Here is a 23,231-nt window from a genome sequence, read left to right as displayed (position 1 = left end):
ACTCCGCTACTACTCCTTGCATACAAAGAAGCTGTACAAGATAGATGAATATAGATGGAATACAGTTAATCAAGTTTCAGCTGCTCAAACTGCTAATTTTAAAGACATTTTAATGTTTTTCTTCAAAACTTTGAACATTATTACAAAAAATTCAACTTTTCCAGGCTCTCTACGTCTTTATTTCTAGAAAATAGCGACTTGCTGTCCTCTGGGAACAAGTTGAGTTTCATTTATGCGGGTTTTCAAGGAGATTTTTAGCTATTTTTCCAAAGGATTCCATCTGATGTTGGAAAAAAATCAAACTGCTACTCCTGGTAGTGTGTGTATCTTTAGTCTGAGAAGTCGGAGGTACTAAAAGGTCATAAATAGCAATATGCAAAGAAAGGTGATAAAACCCAGAGATAACATCTTGTGACCTTTCAGTAAAATGTAAAGGGGGTGTATAACTGTTCATGTCCTTTCCTTCATGTTTAAATCAAAGTTAATAGTACCCCAGTTTTCTTAAACATTAAAACCTCAAAGGACATTTTGTGTGTCACAAATACAGAAATTGTATTGGAGATACTACCCCTACGTAGCTCTCTATTGGTGCTTCTCTTCTATAAATTACAGGCTCTGATAAATGGGAAGAAATCATGGAAAGGGAAATTCCAAGCAGGTGGTAAAGATCATGGATTAGCTATTATGGATTTAATATCCAAGGATGTTTTTTCTACTGTTTAATAAATACACTCAGATTTAGTAAAGCTCAAGTTGGCTCATTTACCTCTACCACCAACTTTGTCTTTGTCCAAAAGCCACCTATTTGGTTTTCTGTTTAGAAGAATCTGGGCTCGACCAACAAGTGAAAAGGCTCAGTGCTGATTTTACAGTGTGCAACAAAGCAGCATCTGTGAGCCCTATTTTTCAAGTCTTTTTCTAGACTGATGAAGGATCTTGAAGATAGGCTGTCACCTGGAATCACTGCTTTGTTGTGTTTAGCTCTTGAGACTGCTTTAACACCTTCTTCTTTGTTAGAGCAGCCTGGAGAGCTGAGTTTTGCTTTAGGCTCCACTTAGATTCTGGAGTATCTTAGCAGACTTGGTAATAGCCTCAACAGTATAGGACTAATAGTGGGGTGAAGTGCACAAGTGAGGGAGGTCAGTTGTCTGTGGTGCAGAACACTTTGAGCACATCACTGTTAATGCCTTGATGAATTTTCCTCTAATTCCCAGAAGCAATGCCAGGCATCTATAGGCATTATTTGCTGAATTCTTCCTATGGGTTCCTGTCTTAAAGACGTAACAAGAAATATTTGTTTAGTTAATTACATATATTTAATTAAGGCTACTGAAGACCTTTTTAGCTTCAGGGTGGTTTGGGGCAGCGTATCAAAACCATGTAAAGTGCTCTGTGGTGTTCTGATAATGGATTTATTATGGCTTAATTCATTTAAAATAGAGAGGTGAGCAAGCCAAGCCGTTTATCACGTTTTGTAAGCACTGGTCCATAACCTACAGTGACAAATGCTCTGGGGTTTCTAAAGACCAATGTGGCACCAGGTCTAATTTGCAGACTTTAAATTCTTCTCAAATATGTTTACAATATCATCCAGTCCAGTTCTTTTACACACATTAAGAACTTTCTGGTAGCCTTAAATACCAGCTTGTAGCAATCGTTGAGATATACCACACTTAGAAGTCAAAAGCATCTTACCGTAATATGACAAGGAAGCTAAGTGATTTATCCCCATCACATTGGTGTCACACTGATGGTTTCTTTCAAGCAGATGCTTGGGTTTTAGATCAAACTGGGGTTTGTTTTCTGCAAAAAACATCACTTTATAATGTAGGGAGGGGACAACCAAACAAGAGATTAATGGAGTTTGCTGCCTCTTTAGGATTGTGCACTGTCTTCATACTTAATTGGGTTTTCCTTAGGTGACTGCTTTGCTGTGTCCTAAATAGAAATTTCCTATCAACAATTGAAACGGCATAGGATTTCCATAGAATTTCCTGCTTCTGTTTTTCCAAGACACGATAAATTCCTACAGGAGTCGGAAAGAAAAGTAGCTTTCATTTTATGTAAGTAGTAAGAAGCAGGGATCATAAAACTACATTTACTCACTGAAGTGTTGAACTTCAGAGGTTAGAGGCAACCTGTAGTTTCCTAATAGTGGAATATTCAGTTCGTCAGGAAGTTAAGCCTCTTGTTCATGTATGTGTATAATATTGATGAGCCTTGCTCCGGTTTCAGAGCTGGCTTAAGTTGCTTGACCTGAGGGCTGCTGCAGAAAGGATCATCCCATCCTTCTTTCCACTCACTGTGGCTTTGTCCCATTCACCATTCGGAAACCATACCTCTAGAAATGACACCAGGGAGGTATAGGGCTATACGTATGCTCCAGCGCAGATGGGGGAAAAAAGGGGAGTAAATCATATCTTTTGAGAGGTGGCCCAATATCTGGTCACCTGAAACAAGCCATAGAAACCACATGTTGGATTGGAAATCAGTCAGTTTTGAGAACCTCTCCATGCATTTGAAGTTTGCGAGTAGAATTTATCAGCCTTGATGTGAAGAATGATCTCACTCTTGCGGTTTTCTAACCTCCAGAGGGATTTATCTGACCATTAGGAAGTGACCTGTACACACTGCAAGTTCTTTAGAGCAAGAGAAGGCCTTTCTGAAGTGACTTGACACCATTTGAAACCATTTTGAGACCAGGTTAAGTTTTAAACAGAAGAAGAAATGCACTGTTGGTTTTCTGCCAGTTTTGGGAACCGGTTGTTTTCAAACACCATCCAGGAGATGCTGATTCTTGATGACAGAACCAGTGATGAATTTCCACTGAACAGCACCAGTTGAGGCTAATGCAGGAGAAATGGGTGTAAGGCAAGAGCATGGTTTGAAAGATCTTTAGGTTCTAAAAGTCTCTGTGGAAAATAACTCACCTTGCCACACTGCCAGGACGTAGATGCTGCCCTGGAACATCTTTACTCTCTGTTCTGCCTGTTTGACCTAATAGTCCTAGCAAACTATGAGTCACACTTTACTGAATGAAGGTAAAGCAATTTAATCCATTAATAATGTTTTGTCCTTCCTGCAATGGGATTTGCTTTTATAAAGATTTGAAGTCAAAGTTTAGATGATTTTCAGTTGCAAACTTGAACTTTTTTGAATACAAATGCCTCTTCCTTTTATTCCTCGCTGAATGCATCGATGTGATGTTGTATAATTGGCACCGAGGTCATTATCATACCATAAATTATGCATGAGCCAGTTTTATTCATGCTATTGTAAATGCGTCCCAGCAGTGTCAAATTGGGGGTTGTGACCTATTGATAAATGGGAGATGTTGTTCTGGAGATGTTTTCGTCTGCTTTTCCCGAAACTCTTCAATTCCTCCCTTTACAGAGACAGATGACTATGCAGAGATTATAGATGAAGAAGATACTTACACAATGCCGTCAAGTAAGTATGGTGCTTCCCTTGGGAACATCTCTATCCAAAAGCTTCTTTGCTTTAGCAGGGACTGAATCTTATATTTCAGCCTTAAGTAAATATGTGTGTAAAGAAAATATTCCTTATGATGTTTTGAAAGCTCAGATCTGGTGTTTTTCAAGTTCAGATTTTGAAGCAAAGAAAACCAACTTCTGGTTTGCTGCTGTCGGTGACTTTTGTGTCTCAAAATGTAGATTTTTTGATTGTGATGGCAAGCAAAACACTTTAAAAAAGAATGGGTGATGTTTCTGGGGTAAGAGCAAACAATTTGGAGCGCTTCTGTGTGTTGCTGTCGAAGCATCTCTCACCCTTGCTCTGTGACAGACTTGCTGCTCCGTGGTAAAGTCAACTGTACCACATGTTAAAGATGAAAGACTTCAGGAAGAAAGATAACAATTCAAAGTTCTTCTGTCTTCATCTTTGAAGCCACAAAAATGAGGCTTTAGCCACCACAAGGACTTTGTCTTGTGGCATATTTGAATTATATCAACTCAAACTGTCACGGCCAACTCATTCAATGTAGTATTCTGGTTTCAGAGTTGTATATGTGAAAATGCAGCTGCGTTTGGGCAACCAAGGATTGCTCTAGGAGTAGACAATCCCTTGATACCCAGACCCTCAGAAACGCTGGGTTTGCTTAGTTCAGAGGGAGGGATGGTGCTAAACTGGTACCATGTTCTGCTGAAGAGCCGTGGGTGTCTGAGGGTTTCTAGAGTTCACCATGGGGCAGGAATGTTTCATGATCACGTCAGTGTTTGCAGCATCGTTTCCACTACTGTGGAAAATACTGGAAAAGCAAGGATATGTGTTTTGAAAAACATATATATTTGAACATAAAGATTGGAAAAGCAAGGATATATGTTTTCGAGAAGTAAGCGATGTGTTTTGAATGTCTTGCAGTAAGTCACTACACGGTTCTACTAAAGTAATTGCAAGATCAAAAAGTATTGTGTTAAATTATATCCTTTGGGGTTTGTTAACATTTTAACTTTGTGTGGGCTTGGGTGGGTTTTTCCTCCTCTTTTCGTTTGAATCCTCATGGAAGTAATTACTTGTGAGCCTATGCCTGGATGATGCTGAACACTTAAGTGTGCCTTCAATTCAAAACCCACGAGATGGGCTGTTGAAGTGAAATTCATTGGGTGCTTTGCTGGATTGAGGTGGACTCAAGTGTTCAGCTCTCAAAGGCCTGAGTCAGTGACAATGACAAGACCTGTGACTTCTGCTAATGTAAACTTAGAATTGCATCAGTATATGTCTTCATTTAAAACTAATACTGTTAAAAAATGTTTGTCCTTGTCTTGATTGTAAGAAGCTATATTTAAGTAAGCGTTTGATTTTTCTCTTAATTGCACTGCAGAAAGCTATGGAATAGATGAAGGTAACAGGAGCCCCTTTACCCATCCCTGTATGCTTGCAATTTGGAATGATGTGAATTTTTAAGTTTACTTTTCACTTTCATTTAATAAACATGATTTATAGTTAAACCAGTTAGCTTTGGGATTTTAAAGAGGAAAATGCAGTACTTAAAAAAAGAAGTGAAAAGGGCATTTATTTCTTATCCAGCTCTAGATGACGTTACTTCTGTGGTGTTAATGAAGCCAAATTATCAGTCACAAAGTCCTAAGCTGGTTGGTTGTGGTTTTTGTCTCTGACTACTACAAGGAGAGGTGAAAACATATCCTGTATGTGCTTTTCTGCCAGTCCTGAACTAGTTTTCCATGTCCGCTAGGAATGAAATTGCAACTGAAGTAATTCAGTTGCAATTGATTCAGTGTTTTGCTGAAGCACTGAGCCATTTTTATCATTAATGTTCTCAGTCTGTTAAACCACAAAGTTAACAAAATTGCTTAAATCCACCAAACGCATCAATTTTACTTCAATTACACACTGATAGCGGTGTAATGCACTCAAAATCCTGCTCTTTCATTTGATCTTTATTTGCCATGCTCTTGTTTCTCTATTTTTTCTTGCAGTTACCTCTTTAAAAATTCTCTGGGCTCATTTGATGGTTCCAAGATCTAAAATACCACATAGTGGAGTTCTCTTAAACATCTCAAGCCATGTGTGCTAAGGCGGTATATAATATCGTTGCTGTTGCCCTAGGCTGTCCTCTTTGTCTTTTACTGGCTATAATTAAGAAGGGTTCAATTACCTCTATTGCATTGAAATAAATAATGCATAGTAGTTCATTTAGCAAATTAGACTTCACAATTCCTGCCTCACTGCTTTGGTTCAAACATTTGTTTAAGAGGTTTCCACTGTGTATACAGCATTTGTATAGGTTGGTGTGCAGCAACTGTTAATCTTAGTAATTCATATGCGAGACTTTGGAGTGACTGACTTTGAGTTTTGTATCTTGTGGGTTATTTCTTTGCCCTTCATCAGAAATGTAATATTTGAAGTGCATTATATTCTTGTAGCCAGAGATTATGAAATTCAAAGGGAGAGAATCGAGCTGGGGCGCTGCATTGGCGAAGGACAGTTTGGAGATGTACACCAAGGAGTTTACATGAGCCCGGTAAGCCTCCCTTCTGCAATAAGGAGAAACCACTGTAAAACCTTTCTAGTTAAAAACTAACGTAAAACCTAAATGTCTTCCTCAGATGCCTCGGTCTGAGTCTTCCAGAACAAATAAAAACTGATTTTGTCATTTATTTTTCAGAATAATCAGCATGTAGAGAATATTTCCCAGCTTCAGATAAGTAGAAAACTAGCTCCAGAGTAGTTTCTCTGCTCCTATATTCCCATTTTTTATAGATAGGGAAAGGAATCACAAGAGCCAAGTAAATTATTTAGGACTGTCCTAAAGTCACTGGCTCAATCAGAATTGGAAGTCATTAATTTTAACCCTAAGCTTACACTCTCATCTTCATTTTGAGTGTGCCTGAGCATGTGTCCCTTTGGCCATACTCACGTATTGAACGTTCAGTGCTGACCCTGACTTGGGTTTAGCTTTGACATTTGATGCTGAATCACAGAATCCCAGGTTGGCAGGGACCTTGAGGATCGTCTGGTCCAATCTCTCTACACAAAGCATGACTTAGATGCTGCAAGAGGTTTTCTTCTGGAAAGATCCTCTGGACTGTGTGTAACTTATGGAAAAGGGTATCTGAAAAACACACCAAAGCAAGAGAAGATGACAGATGCTGCCTGAGCTGAGAGTCCTCCTTTGGGCTGCCTCAGTGCATTCATTTTTCAGTGTTCAGAGGGTAAACAATCAGATGACGGAATCTGTTCCTGATTGTGAGTACGTGTGCTCGGTTTCACTTGGGTTTAAGCCTTTGATGTGACTGATTTCGAAGCTAATACGTAAAATCTTTGGTTTACTTTCCTTTGTAGTTTGACTTCAAAATTAGAGCCAGTCTTTGCTCTGCAAGAGCCACAGCAAAATCCTTTATTTGGCTTTGCAGGTTGCTTGGTGGCGTAAGCAAAGTGTGAGGTTTAGACATATATCTAACCTCTTTCTCTGCTTTTGCTAAATATCATCAAGAGTTTACCATCCTCAGTAATACTATTCAGCTAAACTTCCTTCTTTTGCCGTAAGTTTTGGGTGATTTAACATAGCTTAAAACTGATTAAAAGAAGAAAGTCTTTATTAAGGAAGTTCTTTATTAAGGAAGAAATTCTTCCCTGTGAGGGTGCTGAGGCGCTGGCACAGGGTGCCCAGAGAAGCTGTGGCTGCCCCATCCCTGGCAGTGTTCAAGGCCAGGTTGGACACAGGGGCTTGGAGCAAGCTGCTCTAGTGGAAGGTGTCCCTGCCCATGCAGGGGTTGGGACTGGATGAGCTTTAAGGTCCCTTCCAACCGAAACCATTCATTGATTCTAGGCACATTGGATTTAAATATTACACAATGGGTGTCTTGTTTATAATAATAATTTAACATTGAAGCCTTGAAAATGTAATTTCTTAACTAAAGATGTTTTCGTTGATAGTACCTTTCTCTAAACAGTTTAGGATTTTAAAGGACTTGGCTTTTGGAGGGCTGTATCTTGTGGGTTCTATTTCACACGTTTCTCAATCGTGTCTTTCAGGAGAATCCAGCCATGGCCGTTGCAATCAAAACGTGTAAAAACTGCACCTCAGACAGCGTTAGAGAAAAGTTCTTACAAGAAGCCTGTGAGTATTGAAATACTTCTTCTGGGGTAGCTTCTGGAACTGGCCATTGCAAAGACCCCGGTATCTCTGCCAGAAACTTCTGATACTGACATAAATCTTTCATGACTACATAGCATGACCTTTTCCTCTCCTGCGGTATGTGCAGTACAGCCTTGCTTTGCCCATGTATACAGTTATATGGGGTTCTTTGATTTTCTGACTTGAACAGTGATGTGTGACTCCTGTAAGGCTTCAGAACCAGTTTGGGAATATTAGAGCTCTGATCTTCCGTTTTCTTCTTCCTCCTTCATGAATTCACATAGCAGCTTTCCCAGTGTATGACTTATTTCTGCAGGTCAGGTGGTTGTCTTTGCTAACAAAGTTGCTAAAAATGTTGTGTTTAAGAGTTTGAAAGAGTTGTGAAAATTCAGAATTAAAAATTATGATAGAATAAACCCATTTCCTAAATCATTGCCCACAAATAACTGCATTCCCCCAATGATACATGTCATACATGGAGGGAGGCTTTTTGTGGCGATGAATACTAACAGAAAACTTCTCTAAGTGTTGTAGTTACTGTTTTCTGTGCTGTTTGGTCTTGTAAGCAAATTGAGATATGAATTCAGGTCTTAATTCTTGCCTATTGTCCTGTGCTGTTGTGTTTCTATAAACCTCGTAAAGCTATTTTAGATGGGATATAAGGAGGAAGTTCTTTACTGTGAAGGTGGTGAGGCACTGGAATGGGTTCCCCAGGGAAGCTGGGAATGCTCCATCCCTGGCGGTGTTCAAGGCCAGGTTGGACAGAGCCTTGGGTGCCATGGTTTAGTGTGAGGTGTCCCTGCCCATGGCAGGGAGGTTGGAACTGGATGATCTTAAGGTCCTTTCCAACCCTAACTATTCTATGATTGTATTATATCCATAAATTATTTTATTATGGCCAGATACTACAATATACTTCTATTCGCTATTCCTTTGTTCCAGGATGTTTTCTTCCTGATTGTTCAGAAGATCTGTGTTCCTATCTAACGGCTTCTTATTTTTGGATGTCAGATTTTTCTTTAAATTACTATAATTTTTCCCATTATGTTTCTGGCTGTTGGAAAAGTAAATACCATTGCTTATAGTAATAACTCAGCAGCCAAAGGTAGGCTGCTGTCTCTTCACAATGTAGAAAATAATTGCTCATTGAATGCTCCTTATTATGCTCTGAGCTTGACAGATTAGGAAATGGCAACGTAGTAGACAGATAAATGGGGCTTTTCAATTCTGATTAAATAGTTTTGCCACTTCTTCTTTCCTGTTTTTAATTCTAATTCCCCTCTGTTACCTTCCTCTTGTTTGTGTTCATACGGCAGCCTCTCAAAAGAATGCTGCCTCCTCGTTTTTAAGAGTACTCAAAAGGCCCAAATCCCATTATCTGGAGAGGCAGATTCTGTTATTTCACTGAATTAAGAAATTTATGTCCTTATATTGTAATATTAAAATATTATTTTGGGGTTTTAGTTGTTTGCTTGTGGTGAAGTTTGCAATGCTGAAAAGATTCTTGCAAGGAGGAATACCTCAGAACGAACAGTAGATGAAAGATGTTTTTACATGCGTTACCTGCCTTTTCATTCCTCTCTGCTTTTGTGTAGCAGTGTATGACTATTAATGCATTTGTATATGCTAAAATACAGTCCACCTAGTTTGGGGAGATCTGTATTGATCTTCCACTGGCTTTTTGGTAACCTGCTCCTTTCTACAAGTAGTTCATTCCTCTTTCCTCTAGAAACTAGATGGCACAATGATATAATGACTGCCTTTCTGAATGTGTGAGCTTGTTAGCTAACATTGAATACATTTCTAGGAAGTACTTTGCGACAATGGAGTATTTCATGTTTAGAACTGGCAAAACAATATGATATAAAACCCTTCGTGTTGTTTGCCTTTCCATTGCTTTGATAGTTAAAACTCTATTTCTGCTTCATTTTTACATCAATAAAGCAACACTTCCATGTTATAAAACATTATGAAGTGGATTGAATTTAGCACAAGAGAATCCTAAAACTGAATAATTAGAATGTTTGGAATATATACTTCATTTATTGAGATTTGAATACTAACATTGGGTTCATATGAACTAGTTTAGCAATGCATACCTTTTCTGAGGTGTCAGAAATAGCGTCCTTCCCTGAAACTCCATTTGCTTCCAAGGGGAAGAGGGGAATTGAACGATTGAGGAATCTAGCTTCCATTCTGTGTAGTATTTCAGCAGTTGTTACTGCCTGTTTGACGTTTCACATTATGTATTCCTTTTCATTAATTCATTAAGCTATGCCATTGATAGGGATGTTTGTTTTACTGTGGTTTTTTCTCTATTATTCATAACCCATTAATATTTTAAAGAAGATGTCAAGTTTATCCATACAAGTTTCTTTGCAGGAAAACGTTATGGAATTTTCATAGCATTAAGTCTTACAAACAGCATTGTCAAAGGATTTTTCTTGGGATTTGTGGTGTCCCAAGATGTGTTGGTTATGCAGCTGCTGTGTACCACTGTACAGAAGTAGGATTCAGAGCTCATTGGAATAGGAATCCAGAAGCACCTGATGGTTTTAGTTTGTGGGTTAGTTGAAAGCCAAAAGATTTTCTATTCTTGCCTGATTTTAGGTGAACTGAAGCAGCCTTTCCAGTTATGTGTTTCTGTTGATACTACGAGCTGTAAACGTAACAGAGGTCCTGCTTCAAGATTAAATTAAGGGTATTTATCAAGGACACGAGGAAGAAATTCTTTACAATGGGGGTGGTAGGATACTGGCACAGGTTGCTCAGACATGGGGTGGATGCACCATCCCTGGAGACATCCAAGGCCAGGCTGGATGTGGATCTGGGCCACCTGACTAGTTGAAGATGTCACTGCTCATAGCAGAGGATTGGACTAGAGGAGCTTTGAAGGTCCCTTCCAACCTAAACTATTCTATGTTCTATTGTATGATTCAGTAGAAGGGCAAGGGTTAATTGATCATACACTGGATTAATAGCAGAGCAGAACTAGAGCCTAACTTGACTTGCGCCTTCCACAGCAGGAGAACGGTACTGCTAAAGCAAGCAGTGTTTTCTCCTGCCCACAGACCAGATATTATTGCTTGCAGCGGTTTTGCAGAACTGTGGTTGTATTTTCTGGTGATAAACTGCATGCTTCTTAGCTGATTATTTAAGGAAACAAAAAAGGTTTTCTGTAACACACCAACTTATTTCTTTTCCCTTTAGTAACAATGCGTCAGTTTGATCATCCTCACATTGTGAAGCTCATTGGAGTTATTACAGAAAACCCAGTTTGGATAATCATGGAGCTCTGTACACTTGGAGAGGTATGAAAAGTCCTTGTGCAACTTCACTCTTCTTTTAGCTCACAGATACTTTTACCGAAGACTGAGAGGATCACTTCACGGCACTAACACAAAGGCACTCTCCTCAAACATGATATCACACTTGTTTGTTGAGTTACAGACTCAAAAGCAGGAGTGGCAGGATGTGACCTAACTCCTCCACTGAGGGAACTGCATCAGCTCATACCAAAGTGATGTAGTCACGGTTTTTAAAGAATTCAGTTGCTGTTCCGGAGTGAGAGCATGACCTCTGTCAAGATGATGATAATGCAATAGTGTTTAAACAGCATTTTCAAATGTACCTTCTAGAAGTGAAATTGTGCTACATCCTTTATTCTTCCAGAGTAACAATGTTTTTTCCCTTGGAACGCTGAATTTCTTGCTGGTTTTTTTCTGTACAATCTCTGCAGCAGAGGCCTGAGACAGGATAGTGATAGGACAAGGGGCAGTGGGTTTAAACTGAAACAGGGGAAGTTCAGGTTAGATCTAAGGAAGAAGTTTTACTGTGAGGGTGGTGAGGCACTGGCACAAGCTGCCCAAAGAAGTGGTGAATGCTCCATCCCTGGCAGTGTTCAAGGCCAGGCTGGACAAAGCCTTGGGTGACATGGTCTAGTGTGAGGTGTCCCTGCCCATGGCAGGGGGGTAGGAACTGGATGATTTCAGGGTCCTTTCCAACCCAAACCATTCTATGGTTCTGTAGTTATTATGTCTTCTGGATGAATGGCTTAAACAAAGCTGAATCTCAGTTTTGATACCTGTTTTCTTTGAGCCACGTGTTTCTGAAAACATGAGCTGAACTGACATTTCTTACTGCATTGTACATTGGTCACTGCAGTTATGAAACTGCTGTACATTGTCCAGAAAACCCAACCTGGGCAGAAAAACCTGTTGTGAAGTCATTTACTTTCAAGAAATCACAGATTCCCTTTCCAGTGCCCAAATCACTTTTCAAAGCCTTGTTTTAATTTATAGACTCTAATGGCACCTTCCATTAGGTCCTAACTGCCTTATACTTGGAATACAGCTTATAAATATTCTGCATTGATATCGGCTATCTCTGAGCTAAATCCAGTTGTTTTAGCAAATATACATTAAAATTAATGCTTCCAAAAGAATATTGATCTAATCAGTGAGTTGCCCAAGGAAGTTGTGAATGCTCCCTCCCCTGGCAGTGGTCAAGGCCAGGCTGAATGGAGTCTTGAGTGACATGGTTCAGTGTGAGGTGTCCCCGTCCATGGCAGGGGGTTGGTACTGAATGATCTTAAGGTCCTTTCCAACCCAAACCATTCTGTGATTGTATGAATCAGTGTTCAGATTGGCCATGTACTGGTTTGGTCTGAAATCATTTCATGCACAGTTCCCAAGGAAAGAGTGCATAAAAGGTCCAGCAGTGCTTTACTGTCTGGAAGAGCAGCAGCAGCATTTTGCTCTTCAAAAGGAGCCTGAAAGCAGTGCACAATGATGTTGTTGTTTCGTTTGGCTAACAGTTTTCACGTAGAAGAATCCACTTGAGTTTCACTCAGAGTCAAATTCCTTCATGCCAAGGGATTTTGTTTTCTCATCCAGTCTTAAGGGGAGGCATTGCCACTGATGCTCGTGTAAACTTTACAGTTTGAGATATGCCTCGTTCAGATTCATGGGGTTTTTTTGTCCTAACTTCTTTCTGTTTCTTCCTTCTATGTACAAAAAGTTGAGATCGTTTTTGCAAGTAAGAAAATACAGCTTGGATCTGGCCTCTCTGATACTCTACGCTTACCAGCTTAGCACAGCACTTGCCTACTTAGAGAGCAAAAGATTTGTACATAGGTAAGATTTTATACTTATATTAGTGCGTGTGTATTTTTGTATGGAACTGATTGGGATTTTAGGGAATACAGTTGGGGCTGTTCAGCCTGGAGAAGAGAAGCTGCGTGGAGACCTGAGCAGCCTTCCAGTATCTGAAGGGGGCCTACAAGGATGCTGGGGATGGACTCTTCTTCATTAGGGACTGTAGTGACAGGACAAGGGGTAACGGGTTCAAACTTAAACAGGGGAAGTTTAGACTGGATCTAAGGAAGAAATTCTTTACTGTGAGGGTGGTGAGGCACTGGAATGGGTTGCCCAGGGAGGTTGTGAATGCTCCATCCCTGGCAGTGTTCAAGGCCAGGTTGGACAGAGCCTTGGGTGCCATGGTTTAGTGTGGAGTGTCCCTGCCCATGGCAGGGGGGTTGGAACTGGATGATCTTCAGGTCCTTCCCAACCCAAACTATTCTATGACTCTATGATTCTATGAGTACATGGTGTCCCAGATACTGGATTTTGACTGGCAGCCTTCTGGCTATCAGATACACTTCTTCAAGTGAAGACAAACACAACACATAGTTAAGATTCTTTGAAGCCTTCCTTTTATGTTTCTTTTCCTTGACATCTGACGAATGTGCAGCAGCAATACTTGGAAACTCCTAAAATGCATTTAAACTGGTTTATGGCAGTCTCCGCGTTCGAATGCCGTTCTTTCAGATGCTGCCACTAAAATCACACCCTTCTCAAGAGTGACACCTGCTGGCCCCCTCCTGGAGTGACTCGGAGATGGGACTGGGTTTCAGTACAGATTTGAGCTGACTTGTTGCTTTGTGAGTCAGCTGTAACCTTCCCGATATAGCAAACCAAAAAAGGGGGCTTCTGGTTCCCTAAGTAAAGGACAGGGGAAACAAAATACTTGTTAAATCCAAGAACTCGCTTAACTAAAAATTGAACCTCAGTTTCCTTCTAGGAATTTTATTCCCCTGAATTTGAGCATGAGCTTGCTAGGGAGAAGAGGCTGGCTTTAGCCTCTTGCTGTGTGCAATTGAAAGTTCGCAGCACTCCAGTTATCATGTACGGTTTAATTTTGAACTTAAACATTTGCTTTGTGTTTAAATACTTACATTCAAAGTCTGTAGATGTATTGCATATATTGTACATACAAACATATGTATTAGGTACATATATATAGGTAGATATATATCTATTAAAACACTGTAAATAACAGATCGTTAGGTTGTTATTGATACTTGGATTTCAACTGGCTGCTCATGGGTGTACTCTTCACTGGGTAAAAAACTGGCTGGATGGCTGAGCCCAAAGAGTGGTGGTGAATGGAGTTAAATCCAGTTGGTGGCCAGTCACAAATGGTGTTCCCCAGGGCTCAGAACTGGGGCCAGTTCTGTTTAATGTCTTTATCAGTGATATGGATGAGGGGATCTAGGGCACCCTCAGTCAGTTTGCAGATGGCACCAAGTTGGGCAGGGGTGTTGGAACAGGCTGACCAGGGCAGTGGTGAAGTCATCATCCCTGGAGGTATTAAAAAGATGTGTGGATGTGGTGCTTAGGGACATGGTTTCATGGTGGACCTGGCAGTGCTGGGTTAATGGCAGGACTCGATGATCTTCAAGATCTGTTCCAACCTAAGCTGTTTATTTTAATTCCAGCAATAAATTTCCAAAATGCAACTTGTTCAGAGCACACTGAAATGGGAGGAAGTTCCACTGCTCAGCTGGCTGTACTTCCTTCACTGCTCACAGCTAAGGCTGTCAAGAGTTAGTCAAGCCTGCTGAAATCCAAACTCAACAGACACATGCAAGGCAGGCTGTCTCACCTGGGAATGTGCCTGTCTTCATAATCCCTGTGGCATCACTAAAAATGAGCTTCATATTAGCAAGCCTCTTACCGCATTGAGATTTTAAACCAAGACCTTAGCTTTGTAGGGTCAGGAGGCAAGTTTTCTTCTGTCCATCAGTTCTAATTGTCAAGAATTGTTCTCTTTTGGTATTTAAATAGATGAATAAAACTTCTGATGTTGACACTGATGGTTATAGTTACTACTTATATGGATCAAATGTACTGCAGCATTTCTGCAGTCTTCTCAGGATCAGTAGGCGAGGATGTCGTAGTCTTTGTCTGTAGATGTGCACCCAAACCATGAATAGAAAAATAATAAGCTCCTCTCAAAGGAGTTTGATACTTCTGGGTTTTAGTATTTAAAATGATATTTCACCACTTTGTGTTTTTAAATGACTAGAAATAATGTCTCCTCTGTTTGGCAGGGATATTGCTGCTAGAAATGTGCTGGTATCTGCCACTGACTGTGTGAAATTGGGTGACTTTGGCTTATCCAGATACATGGAAGACAGTACTTACTATAAAGGTAAGTTGATGCTCTGGACCCTTCTTTTCCAGGCAGTTGGAACACAGTTGTTTCTCACAATACTGAGGTTGTTGTCAAAAGGAATTAACCAGATTTTCTTGGTGTAGCTGTTGTATAAAAAGGAAAGCTAGTCAACAATTTACTAGATGACAGTAAAGTCCTGAATACATGCTTAAGAAGAAGAATCGCAAGGTCTGATCAAGTTGCAAAAGTAGGAAATTCATGTGTATGTTAGAGTCCACTTTCAAGGTTAAGCTTTCAGTGCTTTCTTCATGAGTTTTAGAAGATTATCCTCATTTGAAGCCTGTTTATAGTATGGTATATATTATGAAACCGTGTATTCATAAATCTAATCTTGAATTCATTTCTAGTTTCGGTCATAAAAAATCCAGTATCTGTCCTCTTACAGTTCTATGTGTGTCCTCATTTTGTTTCTCTTGTATCGCTGTGAGCTCTGTATTGGTTCAATGGCTAAGAGGGGGAATGCTTTTGACATGATCATTACTTGTGCTTTTGCAGTTTATTGTTGGGGGCTTCATTGGCAGGTTTGGGGTATATTTTAGCTTTTATTGCTTCTTTGTCATTTGATACAGGCCAAACAACCTGCCCTTTCTTTATTAGTCATTTTAAAGCACCTCTTCCCTCACTGAGATTTTGTGACGGCTTCAGATTTGGTGCCAGCACCTTCTTAACTGCAGTAGCTGCATGTTGAAATAAGAATTAAGTTAAAGCTTGAAGGAACTCAGTCAGTCTGAATATTTAGGCTGCTCTTCTCTCTAGATCAAGCACTACCAGCAGGTCAGAGAGTGCAGAAATCTCTTGTCCAAAATCTGATAGCTGAAGTGCTTCGTTGGAGATGGGGTTTGCCTATGAATTACTGCACTGAGAACAAAATCTGCTAGGAATAACTGCCTGCCTTGTCTTGCCTTCCCTGCAGCTTCCAAAGGAAAATTACCTATCAAGTGGATGGCTCCAGAGTCAATCAACTTCCGACGGTTTACCTCAGCTAGCGATGTGTGGATGTTTGGTAAGTGAACACCAGTGGGGCTTCCTAAGTGTCCTGTTGAAGTTTGGTGTTTCATTTTAACTGCTGTAAATGAATCATTTCCAGATACTTGGCACTGGTTTTACCATATGTTCTGCAAATCCAGTTTCTTCCAGCACATTTTCCAGCTCTTCTGTGTTTTTCTTTCCTTTTTCTACTCAGTAAGCGTAAAGTTTCATGTGCCTTTTTGCCTCTTGTAAGAAGCTGACAGAAATGAAGGTACAAGGAAATTAGATCATAGCCATAATGGACATGAGTGTTTCACTGTCATTTTTCCCTCTGATTTCTTTTTGTTACCCCATTGTTCTGTGCTGTTTCTGTTTTATATTTTCGCTTCCATGGTGATTATCCGTTTTTCCTTGCTTAATGCATAGATAGCCTGCCTGTTCCCAGATCTTTAATGCTAGATTCCTACTTAATAGCTCCTACTAGCTTACAAAACAGGATCAGAAGTTGAGTAAAAATCAGGGTAAATGGGAATATCCTGAAGCTTTGATCTTTTTTCCTAAATATGAAAGCTTTTTAATGGATCACCTGAGACTGATGGTCCAGACAGACAGTATGGAGATAGGCTGTGTAAAGGGACAAAGATGAGGAGACTTGAATTAAGAGCAGGGCAGTCAAGTAAGAGTTCACCCTCTTACAAAGTGAAATTTTAACTCAATAAATGAACTTTTCGGGTTTATTTTAGTTTGAAGAAAACTCTCATACAGTCACAGTTGGAAGAACGAAGCCTATGGAACGTTCTGGCCAGTCCTGAGCTGGCAGACCATTTTTCACTATGTGCTTTTAGCATAGTTCCAGCAGAAACGGGTTTATTACATAGTTTCAGCACAAAAAAAATGGGATCAATGCCAGTGTTAAAACACCCTCAAAGGGAAAATAGGCTCTACGTGTCGAAACAAGCCTGTTGGAACTAGTCAAAGGGAAAAGCAAACACAGCTCCTACTACCTCATAAAAAAGTAGATTTGAATATGAGCAACCCTTCTGATTTACAATAGGCAGAAGGTAGTTAAACGCGAAGCCAGGCTGCTGTGAGCCAGCCGTGGGTCATGCTTGCTCATAAATAGTTGAGGTTGCTGCGATGGGTGTAATCCCACTGCACATTGCTCCTCTCTGCTGCCAACCGGTAAGTCAAAATTGATTGCCCAGTGAGGTGTTTCAGTAGAAACCCCACTGTCAGGCTGTACAGAAGTGGGGTTTGTGTCTTTGTAAGGGGTTTTGCTGTTTGCTCACACTGGGGAAAATGTTTTTTGTTGTGTTTCTCAGGTGTGTGTATGTGGGAGATCCTAATGCATGGGGTAAAGCCCTTCCAGGGAGTGAAGAACAATGATGTGATTGGGCGAATTGAGAACGGTGAGCGGCTCCCAATGCCTCCAAACTGCCCTCCTACCCTCTACAGCCTTATGACCAAGTGCTGGGCATACGACCCTAGTAGACGACCCAGGTTTACTGAACTTAAAGCACAACTCAGGTAGGGTTATACTTCGGAAAGGTCGTTTCCTTGTTCAGAAATATTTCTTTTCTATCTTCTGTTACTTTCTTCCTGTGGGAAATGCAAGACCTAATATACTGCGTTTTCTCTTCAGAAAGCCAGGTTGTTGCTACTCTCTTGGAAATCTAGACCTTATCTGTTGGAGATTAGGTTAGGCAATAAATTGAGATAACTGGAAACAGGAATCACCTTTCTATCCCAAGAAAAACTCCAGATTCTGCTAGCAGTTATAACGTTAGCTACGTGTGCTACAGTCCTTGGGGAAGGGGATAGAAGGGGTTCAGAGGCATTCCCTACCTCATCAAACATGCAATGGACAATTTTGGGGTAGAAACATATTCTTTCTTAAGTAAATGAACCATCAAGTGAGTGCTGTTGAAAGTTACTTTAATCACATATGTAGCACACTGGTTGCCCTGTGGCAACTGGGTCTGCACAGTTGTGGAGCCTGCAATAAATGCAGCATCATTAACTAGGAATTCCTTTGTCCTTAGTAAACCAGGATATAGCCCACGTTATGTTTATCTTGGAATAACTGTGAGCACACACTCTTGAGGCCAGTCTAAATTCACACCCTACTTTATTCTGCAACGATTTATTCCAATCTCCGTATCTGTATTTCACCAGCCACAGAATGGGAGTGATATTTGAACTCTGAAACATGACTGAGATATTGTGCAGACACGTTGGATATTTGTGACCATTTTTGGTATCTCATGAGTGCTCAGTATCTATTTTGCCTAAGTCAATGTCAGCTTCAAACAATATGCACGTGTTGTACAGTGTAAATCCTTGGATTTGTCGCAATTCATTGCTGAATTCTTTGGATCTGTCTTACATCTTGTTTGAAAGTTGTGCTTTGTGGCATTGTTGTAGTGTCATTTTGTGCTGTCACTGGATGTTCATGGTACAAGATAATCCATAAGTGGTTAAAATAAGGGACAATTGTAATATAATTGTGATGCTGTTTCTGAGTTGCTGGATGGATAACTTGTCTACCTTTCGTTTTGTTCCTCTTTCTTAAAGTTTCATGTGGTTCCACCATCTGTTCCTATGAGAGCTCCTGTGTAGACTAATAAATTACATAGCTAGAGGAAGACATAGCTCTTCTCACAAATAACATATCATCCTGCTGACTGTATGGAGTTAACCACAAAGGAAGGAATGGTAGGGCTGGGTAGGAATGCAAGGAAAAGATATGACACAGGTGTGTGATTTGGGTCATAGGTGGAAATTGTCAATTCCTTTGGGTTTTTCTTTGGCTCTGGAAGAATAGGAGTCTTTATTTGCAGTTGGATTGTACCTGATAATTTATAGCTGGATGGCATAGAGGAGAATGAAGCCCTAAAAGTGTGATTAGGAAGATGCTGCGTAAACCCAGGCAGGGAGAGCATCTCACCAGCGAGGGAAGGCGATGAGTAAATGCGGAGTAAAAGTAACTGTGTTTGGGGGTGAAATAAATGTAGGCTGTACTTAGAGCAAAGGCAGCAACACTTAGAGGGGGAAGGGAAGAAAAAGGTGAATTATGTTGGAAAGGTGTCTCCAGATAAATTGGATAGATCAGTGCCCAAGAGCCTACCTCTCCTCAGAATGCACAGCCCAAGGGTGAGAACCAACACTCAGGACATGCAGCAAGGAAAACTGTCACTGGTTACAAACCCAAATGTTTCCCAGTGTGTGGATAAGCTCTGATACAGGTCACCCAGAAAGACTCTGGAATTCCCATGCTGGCAGGCTTTGCAGTCTTCACTGGAAAAGGCTCTGAGCAACCAGACCAGGAGATCGGAGACTGGAGACCTCCAGGAACCCCTTCCAACCTAAACTGTGCTCTGATTCCAGATGTAAAAAGGACCATGGCCATGGGGATTTTGCTCCTGTAGTCACGCTAGGAGATTTGAAGCATTATTTGGAGGAGGGCCTCTCTCCTGGGGCCACAGCAACCCTAAAATCCAGTTTTTCCTCTCTTCTCACCAAAGCAGAGCATTTTCTACCACTTCAAGCTGGTGACATTTCTATCCTGGAAGCTAGGCAGCAGGCTTGTCCTTAGGGCTTCTTTGCTCTGCTCACAGGCAGCCAGGCTCTGGTTGGAAAGGTTGCCAATTCCCTTATGATGAGGCAGTCTGAGGCAGCCAGGAAGGATTGTGTTTCAAAACTCCCAATTCCCATGAACTTGCAAAACCAAGTCATTTCCCTGGTGGCCTTGTCTGTGTGATGTTGCTGCTGCTGCTCATTCTGGATCCTATCCAGGGCACTCTTTCCAAGCTGAGAGCAGACGGAGTTGTTTGCTTGAAGCCAGTGATACAGCACTTCTGTCTTAATGAGGAAAAGTCCATGGCTTTGGGAAACAACTTCTTTTCTGCATCTGCAATAGCACTGATGTGAGCATAAGCATTTCATGTGCTCTCTGTTTGTTATTTGTTGCTTTTCCCATTCCATAGTAACATCTGCTTTGCACAAACTTCATTTGCAGCTGATTGTGCAATGCAAAGATGCTGATTTCTGTTAAATTTATATAGTGTTATCAGAGTAGTAATAAGCCCTCATATCTTACAGGATTTGCTCTGTCCAGAGTGAATAGGGGTGAATCTTCATAGCAAACACAGAAACAAATGGGTGGATTGTGGCCTTCCAAAATTGATTCCTCTTAGCATCCTAGGGCCCTTCTTTATTGCGGGGGGTGAAAGGAAGATTAAATGAGGTGTTACCCTGCTACTCCTGTGATTCTGTCACTCACTGGGCTTCACAATTAGCATCTAGGGTATTTTCATCAGGAAGCATGTGTTGCCTTGATGTGGTGTGGAAGAGATTTTTAGTCTTGCACTGCTTGGTAAATAATATGAAAGGCCCTTTGCAAAGTATTGAGTACCCAGGTCATGCGGTATCACTTTTACAGCATCCTCCTTCAGAATAACTCCTGGGCACTTACTGTGACCGCACACTTACTATACTATAATCATACGTTCACTATACCATAATCATGCACTCACTGTAACCATACACTGTCCATACATCATTGTATTATTAAATGTAATATATTCTTTGCTACTTTCAGTATGCTGCAAGTGTGCTAATGTAGCAGCCTGTACTCACAGGCTCCCTTTAAATTCAGCTCCCAGATTTGTGCTTGTTTTGCGGTGCCCTGAATGTGCCTTTGGTTGGTGATGCTGTTAAAACTGGGGTGTTCTTGCATTGGAGGTTAATTTGAGCTTTCAAATGAATGGATTTGCATGACACTTTCGCAGCATCATTGAATGGATTTTGCCCAAGGTACCTATCACTAACCCTTCTTCCTAAACATAGCAAGATGAGCAGCAGTGGTATCATTGCTGTGCTGAGACTGTGCTCTCTTGGGCACTGATGAAGAAGCGCAGGTTTTAACAGGCGCATCCCAGTGCTGTGGATCACATTAAATGCAGCTCTAAAAAGAATAAAAAGGGGGAAAAAAGACCAATTCATATTTTTTAAGTCTGTTTTTGTGACAACAGATAACTGAGAACTGGACTTAAGCCTTTGTGTGACTGCATTTGATGTAGATCCTGAAATGTTCTTATAAATAAAAGAAACAAAACTGATTAGAGTGGGGGCAGTTTGAGTCCTCTCCTTTCATGGCATCCTGTCAGAAGATACTTTAACACATACTTGAACTGTGTGTTGGAGGCTGTAAAATGCTTCATGAGCCCCTTGCTCCTTGACAGTGACCTTTAGGAATAACCCCTAATCCATATGAAAGTGCTTTTAAATTGGAGCAGTCCTCAAAAATCTGTTCCTCTGCATCCAGCTTTGCATTTCTGATGGCTGAAGACTAGAGAGAGAAGAGAATGAGCTGCTTGTTCGGGGTCAGTGCTTCCTGTGGGTTCCCGCACCACCCCAGCAGCAAACACTGGTCTTGCTGTGCCTTTTGAAATGTAAGGGTACATTTCGGTACTTCAGCTATTCCTGAATCTCCCAGTAAAAAGTTTCCTTCTCAATGACAATTTCAATGCCAAGATGATTTGTAAATTAAAGCAGTTTATCAGTTACACAAACTTCTAATAGCTGAGATTTTGCATCAGACATAACCTAGCCAAGAGGATGAGTTAAGTTTGTTCTACCGCAGGATTTACTAGAGACATTACATGAATAGAATCTCTGCTTGCTCCTCTTTGCTGCTAAAAATACGTTCAGTTTGGGAAAATATGCCTAGGTCTGACTTCCCTGACCTTCTGCAAATGCTCATAAACTGTTCAGAGTACTCGGAGCAGCTGCACTGAGAAAAGGTCAGAAATATCTCTTGGCACGCTTTTCCTGCCTCTATGGATTGGTCTTCCCTTTGGAAAAACAAAGCCGTTTCTGTGAGTCATTTATATTCCTTGTGTTTTTTCAAGTAATGCTTCTCTGAGGCATTTCTATTTTATATCCTTGTCAGCAGTACTCAAGGGCATCCAAGTACAAATTTGGCTGCAGCTAATGGGCCTTTGACCAGGCTCTTTGCTGGGGAAAAGATCTCCCGGTGGCACGGGCAGGATGGGATGAATTAGGGTTGTAAGGCAAAAAGCTGAGCCTGTAGTATGAAAAAGAAGTTATTGCAGTAGAAATATGTCATTTCCAATGATGTGATTTATGTTAATGGTATTATATTGAATACCTTGACACTACAGACAAAATGGCTTCAATAGCAAGGCAGGTATATATTGGGATTACATTCCTTTTAATGGAAAAGCAGGACTGTGGTGTGGCAAGTTAGACCCGTGGCCCCAGATTGTCAATAAGCCATCTTTAAATATAGTTGGCTGCTTTTAGCGGAATGCAGTTCCACTCCTTTGTACGGATGAGAGCAACTGCTGTATCAACAGCTTTGTTAGAAATCTGGGGTTTATTCCTGCAGTGTCTGGATGGAGGTCTTTTATTGTGGGTTTCTTTAAATCTCGTGGTATTCCTTGAAAGATCATGATCATGGTTCATGGCTATGGATGCACGTTAACTGATTTCTTGTGCTACACGGAAATGCATGCTGAATGGCTGAAGTGTTACCTAGCTTTGAAACAGTGTTTTTTCGCTAGTTCTTCATGGGTTCAAGTAGGAAACACTGCATTTTCCTTATTCTGGAGGAAGAAAGAGGTACAGTAGAAGGATTTTCTCCCTTTAGTTCCCTGTAGCTTTGTTTCTTTGGTGGTTTTATCAAGATGACATTTGCAAAGAACTCGTCTGATTTTGTTTTTCTTTCACATTCTTGTGTCCCTTTAGCAACGATGGCTTGAGATTGCAGCAATACTTCTAAACTTGCTTTAGCTGCAGTGAGACGAGATGACTTCTGCTTTTCAGAAGTGGCATAGACAGTTTGGTGTTTTGGCTGAGTAAGGGAAAGCAAAGTTCCTGTCTCCAGCCAAGCAGGAATTTACTCTTGAAGTAAGCAGTAAAGTTCCCAGATTAGAATAGATCGCTGTAGTTGATCTCATCCCCCAGCATGAGTAATTCTGGGTGGTTATTTAGCAGACTGAGCAGGAGATTATAAACTCAGAACCTAGCTTTGTGTCTGGAAACTCTGGAGCGATAAAGAAGCTGGAATAGCTCTTTCCCGGGATTATCTTTACACTGGGGG

The 23,231-nt window shown here is 40.7% G+C and overlaps 1 protein-coding gene across 25 annotated transcripts in view; it reads left to right on the top strand.

Annotated features, from left to right (window-relative positions):
* PTK2 (protein tyrosine kinase 2) overlaps nucleotides 1–23,231 on the top strand; it is a gene marked incomplete at both ends in the record, with an annotated part of 140,626 nt that overhangs the window by 90,565 nt on the left and 26,830 nt on the right. For 15 of the 25 annotated variants that reach the window (XM_080610839.1, XM_080610845.1, XM_080610828.1 and 12 more), the window contains 9 exons: nucleotides 3,394–3,450; nucleotides 4,841–4,861; nucleotides 5,904–6,001; nucleotides 7,516–7,600; nucleotides 10,829–10,929; nucleotides 12,638–12,753; nucleotides 15,012–15,112; nucleotides 16,050–16,139; nucleotides 17,428–17,632. In XM_080610839.1, coding sequence (XP_080466965.1) covers nucleotides 3,394–3,450; nucleotides 4,841–4,861; nucleotides 5,904–6,001; nucleotides 7,516–7,600; nucleotides 10,829–10,929; nucleotides 12,638–12,753; nucleotides 15,012–15,112; nucleotides 16,050–16,139; nucleotides 17,428–17,632 — 874 coding nt within the window. The remainder of the gene's footprint in view (nucleotides 1–3,393; nucleotides 3,451–4,840; nucleotides 4,862–5,903; nucleotides 6,002–7,515; nucleotides 7,601–10,828; nucleotides 10,930–12,637; nucleotides 12,754–15,011; nucleotides 15,113–16,049; nucleotides 16,140–17,427; nucleotides 17,633–23,231) is intronic. The other 10 variants (XM_080610846.1, XM_080610836.1, XM_080610834.1 and 7 more) reach the window with 1 other exon arrangement.

This window comes from Psittacula echo, assembly GCF_963264785.1.
Source record: "Psittacula echo genome assembly, chromosome: 2".
In the NCBI taxonomy this organism is placed as follows: domain Eukaryota; kingdom Metazoa; phylum Chordata; class Aves; order Psittaciformes; family Psittacidae; genus Psittacula; species Psittacula echo.
The sequence above is the reverse complement of the archived record's forward strand: the minus strand, read 5'-3'. Positions and strand labels throughout refer to the sequence as shown.